The 11095-nt window shown below is 38.9% G+C and overlaps 1 protein-coding gene across 2 annotated transcripts; it reads right to left on the bottom strand.

The window, feature by feature from the left end:
• Positions 1–2478: 2478 nt before the first annotated feature.
• pkia (cAMP-dependent protein kinase inhibitor alpha) lies at positions 2479–8809 on the bottom strand. Of its 2 annotated transcripts, none has more exons than XM_078263757.1 (3): positions 8530–8809; positions 7390–7580; positions 2479–3342 (listed from the first exon to the last, which is right to left on the bottom strand). In XM_078263757.1, exons 2-3 carry the CDS (start codon positions 7550–7552, stop codon positions 3269–3271), a joined length of 237 nt encoding a protein of 78 aa, XP_078119883.1. In that variant the 5' UTR covers positions 7553–7580; positions 8530–8809; the 3' UTR covers positions 2479–3268. The 2 variants fall into 2 exon arrangements, with proteins under 2 accessions (XP_078119883.1, XP_078119884.1); XM_078263758.1 differs by having other exon boundaries at positions 7390–7595.
• Positions 8810–11095: the final 2286 nt, after the last annotated feature.

The following is an 11095-nucleotide window of genomic DNA, read 5'->3' on the forward strand; positions in this document are numbered from 1 at the left end:
GATTAGGACTTTATATAAGGAAACTACATTTGTTAATGTTGAGGTAGAGAAAAGTTATACAATAAGTCATAAAAGACACAAACAAACAGGCCTATCACATTTCTAATTCCTAATTTTAAATGTAGTAATATAATACATAGTTTATTATTTACCACAGTTTGCATGTGCAGTTCGCAGTTCAGTGCATGTTTTATTGTCTGCGTTTTGTAAATTCTCCCACAGTGCTACCTGTTGGCCGAATTGCAGAAGTACAACAAGACAAACTTTCCATTTGACTGTCAACTGTTATTTATTTTGTTGTGACACAGAGTAGAAAATGTGGTTATAGACAATCAGAGAAACACCTACACATTTTGCAGAATCATGCACCTGCTATATTTCTACATGCTGAATTATGAACAGCTGGGTTTATACAGTGTTGTTGAAGCGTGTGGTGAAGTGAAGTCACTACTGTGCAGTCACATGGCAGTTTACAACTTGAAAACCTGATTGAATGAGTAATAGAAAAAGATTTGTACTTTCCCTATTACCATCATTATGAATAAGAATGAGACAGTCAAGCTGCAGTATTACAGTAAGATTATACTGGGGAGAAAAAAAAAAACAGACAGTTTTAACAGTGCATGCATGATGGTCTGTACAGATGATGATTATGAGATGTATCCATTATTACATAAAAAATCAGGAATGTAGTTTAGGCTCAATGTCAGAGAAAAAAACGTCCCACACAAACATGTTACACTAACTGGAAGCTCCACTGAGTATTGCATATCTACATTTAAGGAATAGTTTGACATTTTGGGAAATGCACATATTAACTGCCCGAGAGTTAGATGTCTGTACTGTATGCTTAATATGTAGCTGGAGCAAGCAGCTGTTTAGCTTAGCTTAGCTAACTAGCTAACCTAGCTCATCTACAGTATGTCAAAAATAGACACCTGTTTTCTAAAATAAGAAGAAGCAACTTTGCCAGGAAACCAAAGTACTTAAATGTACCCCAACAGAGAAAGGAGGAACACAGTGGGCGTTGCTCCTTAAAACACCAGGAAACCTATTAAGTAAGAAATAGTACCTTCGTTCAAAGGTCAGAAGGAATCAACAGAAACTTTGATACCATACCTTTACAGCTTTTAGCTTAGCTAAACCTAAAAGACTGGTAACAGGGGGAAACAGCTAGCCTGGCTAAGTAAAAACAAACAAAAGAAAACTGCCTAGCAGCACAGTGACTGTGACTGCCTGATCCGTACCGGAAACCTGATTTGTTCTATGCAGGGTGGCACAGGGGGTTTACTTACTAAAGAAATCAAAAACTTGACAGAGAATTCTGGTTATCAAAATGGTTTTATTGATTTAAAAATGGTCCTCCGGAGTCTATGATAAGAACTGCATCCATAGTAATGGTCTGTTGTACAGTACATTGCAACGGTATGCTATTCAGAAATAGTCTATATCCACAACGTTCCACTTCCGGGATTGTTCCGATGCCGCCGGAAATTCCGCCGTATTTCACTCTTTTCGGCCAGATGTCCCGTTACCCTCCGCTTTCTTTGTGTTGTAATTTTAAACTCCGGTGGATTAATGAGGACTATGGTTATGTGTTCCTCAGTTCTCTGCAGGGTAAATCAAGACAGCTAGCTAGACTATCTGTCCAATCTGAGTTTTCTGTTCCATGACTAAAACAACCTTTGAACGTACACATGTTCCACCGAAACAAGTTCCTTCCCGAGGCTATTTTGCAGCGCCACCGTGGCTCTGCCCGGTGCTTAGCGCCGCCCATGACGATTGTGATCAGTTTGAAGAAATGCCAATAAACCAGAGCACGTTTTTCTCCCATCCCGAAATGCTGTGTGGACTAGCCAGACCCTCCTCCACAGCGCTGTGAAGGAAGGTCTGGCAATGCGAGACTAATTCAGAAATAAATGCTGCAATTGACCAATCACAATCCAGTATACAACAAAGCTGTGCAATAAGGTTAGACATTATCATTGAATGATTAGGGTCAGGATAACCCATTGACCAGGAGATAGGTTAAAACCAAATCAGATTTCCAGTACGGATCGGGTAGTGACAAAGCTCACTAATTAACACGTTATATCTCATTTTAATCCGTACAAAAACTTCAGTGTAAAAACGACCACTAACTTCCCGGAGTCTCCGCTGGTTGCCTAGCAAGTTTGGCATAATATGAGTTTTTGTACAAATTAAACAGGACATAACATGTTAATTAATGAGCTTTAGAAGGGCTGGTAGGTGAATTCTGTTTCCTTCAGACATAGCCAGGCTAGCTGTTTTCCCATTTGATATTAAGATAAGCTAACCTTGCTGCTGACTCAAGCTACATATTTAGCATACATACAGTACATAACATTGGCATTAATCCTCTCTTCTAACTATCGGCAAGAAAGCGAATTAGCATATTTCCCAAAATTTCAATATACTCCTTTACGGTTGTGATTATAATGGCATGAGTAGAAAAGTAAAAACTATCAACATTTTAAAAGATAGTACACCATAATCATCTTTGTTAACCACTGAGCCATTGAAATATATCATCCAAACTCACTATAAATGTATTATTATGTATTGTAGGTCACACCACCATCCAGTCTGCTGCTTTCAGGTACAGGCCAATTTCACATATGATTGGGTGTTGTCTATCATACAAAACAGAGCCCCAGTGATTTTGTCCGTGGTGTTTTCCAGTTTCCAGTTTTACTACAGCTGAGTAGTCAAATTCCCTCTACAGTATATTCAAATTAAAGGAAGCACAAGCCATTAACTGGCAATATAATCTCTATCAGCATCACTACGAACATGCTAGTCCCACTGCATTACATCAGCACGTCTCAGTGGTCTTACAAATTGCCTGCACAACTACAAGATTCACATACACTCACATAGGAGCTTTCTCTTTTCATTCCAATCATTCAGCCTTTGTGTTTAAAACTAAGACTGGAAGTAAAATCAGCTGTACATGAGCTACAGATTTGTCTCTCTGTTTACTCTCAACTCTGAAATACACCCTTGCTAACAGTCTGTTATTCTAGTGCACAGCAGAGCCACAGGGACATGAGAGCGCTTGGTGATCACATCGCAGCACAGCGCCTCTACAGTGGATTTAGGGGGGTCAGTGCCCTGCTTATAGGCACCTCAGCAGTGGTGGTGCTACCCTCCGGCTACCAGCCCACTTTGTACCAAAGGCTTCGTCACAATGACGGCTGGATTCCATCTTGCATCTCTCTGTCCACTGGCAGGAGTGTGTGGCAGGTTAGCTGTTCCTCTGCTCCACCTCCCTGTGGCCCGCGGAGGAAGAGCTCTGGCTGTCATCAGTGTCGTCTCCATCTGAAGAAAAAAAAAAAGAGGACAATTTACAGGACAGATTATATCAGCGTTTTTGGATGTTTCAGACCATATTTCTGGGTTCCAATCATCCTTTACTTTTTAGCCAAGGTGTGGCTCTAGGGATAACAATGTCAGATGGGATTTCAAATTTGCCAGATACTCTTGTTTATGACAAAACACCCACAAAACTAATTCAAGATGGAAGATTTATAATGCTTAATTAATCCCACAACGGAGGAATTCACAATGTTGCAGCAGCAAGGGATTGTGCAAAAAAAGTAGAAAAAATACTCTCTAAAGATAAACAAACAATACATAAGTATAGGTAAAGAGACTAAATAGTAAACAGTTGTATAAGCAGTATTGCATTATTGCCCGACAAGAACCTAGTAATGACATGGACCTAGTAAAGTAGTAGTATTACCTGCTGAACATCAGTATGTTAGCATTGTCAATGTGAGCATGTTTTTTTGATGTTAGCTTTTAGCTCAAAGCACCACTGTGCCTAAATACAGACTCACAGAGCTGCTAGCATGGCTGTAGACTTAGCTTTGTTAGATTAACTCATGCCTTTTCCTAACATCCAGGAAGCAGTTTAACAACAACGTTGTACGAAAGTCAAGTCACAGAGGATAACTGCCTTTCCATATCAAATGTGTTACCTCGGCCAGCTTCGTAATTGCCCATAAAAAAGTCAATTGCACAACAGCACCAGGTGCTAGCACGAATATCAAAAAATGATGCGCAAGGAGCTCTGCCGTACTGAGCTCAATAGGCAATGCTGATGTCACGCTGATGTTACAGGTCAACAATAAGTGCAAAAATATAAAAAGACAATAGCTATGTTTCCATCCACTTGTCAATCGAATTATCTGAAGTTTGCTAAAAAACATTCATGTTCATGCAAATGAAGCTGGTGAAAGTGTGCTTCCATTCAACGGCTTTAAAGCTAATAAAAACCTGTGCGTTATGGCGTCACATGCTGTTTTGCGGTCAAATTGGTATATCAAATAGATTTGAGACATTTTAAGGTGTTTTCCTATCTTTTAACATGATCATGTGGTATGGTAACCTAAACATCCAAAGGAGGAACAAACTGCAGAGAATAGTGAGCATGGCCTCAAAATTATAGGGAAGCCACAAAGGCACTTAAGCAGTATTTATGAAGAACGCATTACAAATAAAGCTGAGAAAATTATTAGTGACCCGTCCCATCCATTACACAGCGAATTTGAACTCCTACCCTCAGGGAGGCGTTTAGAGTACCAACAGCAAATAGAAACATCTTTAAGAAATCCTTCGTCCCCAATGCTGTGAAGGTGCTAAATAACACTGGGAACCGTACTTAACAATGGAATGTAGGGCAAGGCAGACTTTGCAGGTTTAATGCACAGCAAACATTTTTAGTAGGCTAAATGTATCTATGTATTTACTTTTGTAAATGTAACCTTTGTAATGTCACTTTTCATGAAATGTATTGTCTGTTTTGTCCTTCTTGACCGTCTTGGCTATGTACTGTTTGTAATGTCCTGTCTCTCTTGTATTCTTGGTCTGTGGACAATAAAGTTTTACATATTCATATTCCATTCACTTTTGCACTGAATCGCACAACACTCAAGCTGACATTTGCGAACAAAGTTTTGCTAGCCAAAATGGATCACGCTGTCTACCTTAAAATGATTCATAATGCACAAGTTGTAATAATGCTTATGTGCCAGCTGATAGCGACATATCAGGCTATAATGAGACAATTCTTTCATGTCGTCAACTGTCATTTTGTGCTCCTTTTTTATATTTTATATTATATAAATTATAAATATATTATATATATTTCGGTTCAGGCCCCGGTTCAGGCCCCGGTTCAGGCCCCGGTTCAGGCACCGTTTAGGCAACGGCACCGTTTTAAAAGTATCGTTTTAGCACCGGTATCGCAAAAAACCCAAACGATACCCAACCCTACTGTTAACATACTGTATGTATTGCTGTAGATCCAAAGAACAGGATCTCTTATTTCCAAACAGCTACATAATGGCTGATGCAAGTTGGAGACTATATTTTAAGCTAGTCTTTTATTCCTCAAGAGCGCTTCTCTTTTTCTTAAAAATACACCAAACCCTAAACTACAGACAGTCTTGTATAAAGTACTTGAAAGCAAGTATCTTACCAGAAAAAAGACTTTGGTAGAAGTTAAAGTCACCTTTTAGAATATTACTTAAAGTATCTGATATTTACTGTACTGAAGTATCAAAAGTAACTTTCTGATATTAAAATGTAGTTATTAGAAGTAAAAGTAAAAGTAAAGAAAAACCTTGATTATGAACTTTATTGTGGCTTCCTTATAGTAAAGCATAATATTATAGTTTCCACACCATTTTTAAACATCAAATTCAAAGCCTGACATCAACAAAGACAAAAACAGAAACTGAAAAAAAAACAATTGCGAGGAAGAATCTTTCACTCCAACGTAAGAAAACATTTCTTGTAAGTAACGAGTAACAAAGATGCTAAGGGGAAATGTAGTGAAGTTAAAGTATACATTTTGTTTAGAAAATGTAGTGAAGTAAAAGTAAACGTTTCCAGAAATATAAATAATGAAGTACAGATACGTGAAAATTCTACTTAAGTACAGTAACAAAGTATTTGTACTTCATTACATTACAACACTGACTGCAGAGCACCTTCATTAAGGCCTTTTTACAGTTGCCGCTCCCGACCTGTCGCACGACAATGTGACGTCAAAATGACGTAGATCTCGCTGGCGCACCAGGATTTAAAGTGCGCGGCCAGAGGTCGTGCACCACTCTATTTCTTTCAGCGGCGCAAGACAAAGCGGAAACAGGAAGCATGGACGATTTCGAGGGCAAGCTCTGACGGCCGAAAGCACCAATATCCACCATGGTGAAACGATATCTTGCGTCACACGCGGCCATAAGCACGATGGAATTTGCACCTTCGTAGTTAAAGTAGTCACTTCCAGCGTTCGCTGGGGCTTTGATTGTGACAAGCTTTCCATCGATGCACCCTAAACAATTGGGAAAATTCCACATTCTCCAAAAGTCTCGAGAAATCTCTTTCCATTCAGCCCCTTTAAGAAATGGTACGAAGTCATCTCTCAACCCCCGCCAGATTCTGGCCAGTTCTGCCATCGTTTACCTCTTTCTTCTTCTTCTAGTCCGTAGAAATAGCAAAGTCTTTAGCCTTTCCTCAGTTGCGACACCTCTGTTCAGGAGAAGACTGCAACTAGTGTCGCGACCATCACGCGCGAGTATAAAAAGTTACGGCGCTCCCATGACGTCACAGTGTTGCGCGACAGGTCGGGAATGGTGAGTATAATGAACACTTTAATGGCCTCTACATCGGCTCCACACAGAGACCCAGTACAGTTGTTTCTAAAATCATCCTTGTGGAAAACATTGCTATCATGACAGCGAAGATGATGTTGAGAAACGTAAAAGAAACAGCGGATAAACAATATAATCTTGAAATTTTATCTGGAACTATTTCCTTAACTTTCTATACAGAAGTGTTATACTTTCCCAGTTGCATCTTCTAACATTACATACAGTTACCCTGAAGGATAATGATGATGTAAAACACACAACAGCCTTTATCTTGATTACCATTCTCTCAAACGAACCAGTTTGGTATTAGTAGTTTGTGAAGAATAGTAAAGGCCGTTTTACAGTCGCCGTAGCCGAGCTTGCCCGTGCCAATGTGACGTCAAAATGACGTAGATCTCGCTGCCGCCCCAGGATTCTGAGTGCACAACCAGAGGGCGCACACCACTTTTTAATAAATAATGTAATAAAGAATTACAATTTAAAAAATGATATTTGATTTGATAAAAAGTTACTATACGTCCCACAAGGCAGTTCAGCTTTTTAAACATGCAAGGCATATTATGTAACCATATGGAGCCAATAGTCAACAATCAAAAGCATTAAAAGAAACTCTTATGCAATGCAACTGTGTCATCCCCGACAAAGAATGGATCGAATAAATAAATGACATTACACTCCAGTAGAGTAGTAGTAGCAGTAGTTTTACCTCCCCCTCCTGCGTTGATGTGCAGCTGGGACAGAGACAGGGTGAGGGGCAGTCCTCGTCCCTCGGGGTCGGCGGGACTCTGCAGAATGTCGTGCATGGCGTTCCTGCGTCCTGTCCTGCCAGAGGCGATGAAGTCTGCGTACGTGGCCTCAACATCAGACATCGCTCGTGCATCGTTCGCACAGCAACACCTACAAGAAGAGCAGCTGGAGGTTCGGCTTCTATCAGAGCGTGCAAATGAATGTGCTATTTCTCATTCTCCAAACAGTGTGTACATGTGCTACCAATTAAGTTGGGCAAAGTTGCTTGAAAGCCCCTATGTCATATGCACGTGTATTATGGTATGTCACTCTTCAAATATTGCTATCAGCCCTGATTGACTTAACACAAGAAGGCCCAAATTTGACCTGTTTTTCAAAATGTCTATATCAGAAATATGGGTTTCCTTTGAATTACCCAAAAATAACATGGATGATTCTACACATCGCACTTCGCAAGTACAACAAAAGATAGGATCTCTACTTTCATTGACTTTTGGATTGCATTTGAAAAAAACCAAACATTTCAAAACCACAGTTGACATATACTCTTCTGGAATTATCCTTCATTTAATATGAGTCTAAATAATTCATAATTTCTGCTTTTTTAACTCAAGAATTAGGTATAATTTCCTATAAATGAGGTTTATTGACCATGAATTCCAAAAATGAAGTAAATGTAAAACTGGTGTTAAGTTGGTGTTAGTGGTGTTTATACATGGTAGTGACGTTAAACGTCAAAAAAAGAGTCAAAAACATTGAAAAAAGAGACAAAAGTGTGATAAAAGAGACGAAAACGTCAGAAAAAGTGTTGATTTTCAGGACGACAAGTAAATGGTCGAATGGAAGACAACACAAGGGTTAACCAGCACGTCCTGAATCTGAACAGTTGTGCTTTTCATTAATTTATATAGCTTTAGAGTCTGACGTAGTTAGCGCTCATGCTGACCAGCCCGTGCATAGTAAGACCCACTAGTCAAGAATCAGGTAACGTTAGCCTATAGCCGATACAACCGGCCGGGACTACACAAGACAAATGAGATTACCATAATAACATGACGTAACCGTATTATGTCCAGGTCCCGTTTCAACATTGTCTTACCTTCAGTGATAGCTCTACCAGTGTTGTAACCACAAGCTACATTTCTAGGGAGTGACTTCAGCTACAAAGCAGCGCGACGGGCCCGACATCACATCAAACGATCCAACAAAACAAAACAAAAATACGGAAACCGACCCGCTTCCAGTAGCCTAGGTCTAGCTAATAATCCAAATCCTTAAACTACATACCGCGACAAGCCAATGCGTGGAAATCATTCAACGATATTAATCACATCAGTAGGACGCTTTGAAAAGTCCCCAGTCTATTCTCCATTGCAGTCGCATCGTCCTCCTACGTGACCAATCAGCAGCCAGCAAACCGCACCTGAGCGCTGATTGGACAAGAGACACAAAAGGATGAGAGGAGAGAGCTCTGAGCAGCACCAAGGTTTATGCTGCATTCCCGATCACCTCGTAAATCCTAACTACGTGATTAAAATATCAATGTATCTATCTATCGATGATGTTGTTGGCTATTCAACACACATACAAGCACTTGTAGAGAATAGGCTACTTACACTATTATACTAGTACAGTATAAACATGTACAGTAAAGAGACTTTACAACAATAACGGGGAATAAATCAAAACAACAAGAAACGAGATATATCCCCACAAATGTTTCTTGCAATTGTAATGGATCAAGTACATTTTTTTAAGTGGTAAGAAAAATTATTTGAAATTTATAAAACAAACGAAGGAGGGTTCCTCCATTTGCTACAATGGATATATTTACCCATAAGAATGATCATATAAATTATGTCAGAAACAGATGAGTTTAAGTGATATATATAGAAAAATGAGAAATGTCAAAAGTCGGAATGTCATTTACGTTACGTTTTATCAATTTGGTATATCTAACTAAAATCTTTTTGACACAGGGCATGAGAAAAATAGGTGTTCTGTTCATCTGTCACATTCCAAAAAGGTACAAGGGTCTCAATAGAAACATTATGCTTTTGCAGACTAATGCAGATTAGAAAAGTCCACATGAATTAGTTAATCAGAGTTTAGTCATGGCCTAGCATATTTCAGAGCATGTAGCATAATATGCTTTACAGTGGAGATTAAAAATAAAAATAGAAATACAGATAAAATCGCAGATTTAAAAGGAAAAATAGAATAAAAATGACAAACATGAATCATATACAAGAAAATACAGTGGATGAATGTGGGACAGTTTGCCAATACAAACTACATCTTTCATGTGATCTGAACTTTTAACGCCTATATTTCCCACAGCACTTGAAGGTAACAAAAAGCTAAGGTAACTACAAAGCAGTCAGTGTTTACACTTTTATAACATATGCATGTTTTAATTCTTATCACAGATACTGAATATACAACCCACTGTATCATGTAATGCAGTGGAGGGTAAACAATCTGAAATATAGCTTGCATTTGAGATTAGAGTTAGTATGTGTGTGGAGGATATTTACTCTCTGATGATGTCAGATTAGATCGAAAACAAGATAATGCCAGGAGATAATTGTGTGCAATACTTTTTCATACCACAGGATGGCGCTGCTGTGAGCATGAATAAACAGCTACCTTGTTATGTGTATCCACCGCCACAAAATCTGAAGAACAAAACCAGCTCAGATAAGTGAAATAACTCCAATTGTCATTTCACTGTTGGAGCCGGTCAACACAAATCTTGTGGCTCTATAATGATGAAAGCAATCTTCATGTGAGGATGCAATACTAAAGGGCCATTTCTGATATATTTTAGGTAAGGATTATTGATCTCATATTGAAATCCCCCTATATTTTCTACTACAAAACCGCTTCTATGGAGATGGCAGGGTTGACACCAGCACCCATTCATTTTGTATAGCAGCTTTTCTGTAACCAGCCCATCATGCTGGGCTGCACCCAATGACATATTACAGGATCATGTTATTTCCCTTTGGGGATCCAATTCAATTCAAGTTTATTTGATTTTGTTATTTATTAATTTGTGATATATGCAATATCACCATAAGACATGGTCTCAAAACACTGTACAAAAGCAAATCCAGTAAGTTAAGATTAAGTGAAATAAAAAGTGGTACAAGGATAGAAACAGAAGATAGAGGAAGTTATAATAATGGTCCATAATGTTTGGAAAAAAGAAATGTTTTGAGTTTTGATTTAAAAGTGGTGATAGAGCTGGCTTCTCTGACATATATAACGGAAGGTTATTCCAGAGGTATGGTGCTCGATAAGAAAAGGCACAGTGGCCTGCTGATATCTTTTTGACCCTAGGAATTTCTAGAAGATTGGCACCCAGGGAGCAGAGTGGTTGTGCGGGGGTCGAGCCAACATCCAATGTCCTTCTTCACCACATCACTTTTTTATAATAGCTCCATCTGTATTGTAAAGATAAAAATATGAACGTGTCCGATGATTCCAGTTTCCTCCTGATGTATTAAAGATAAGATATACAAAAACAACAGGTGCAATATACAAAATAAATAAATAAACGTGTTGACCTTTACATACACACACACGACTCCAGCTTAAAACAGTGAACAGTATGAGCATCTTCGACTGTGTTGCTGTGGAAACATCTTTTCTTCTTTGTG

This window comes from Sander vitreus, chromosome 12 (assembly GCF_031162955.1).
Source record: "Sander vitreus isolate 19-12246 chromosome 12, sanVit1, whole genome shotgun sequence".
NCBI lineage: Eukaryota > Metazoa > Chordata > Actinopteri > Perciformes > Percidae > Sander > Sander vitreus.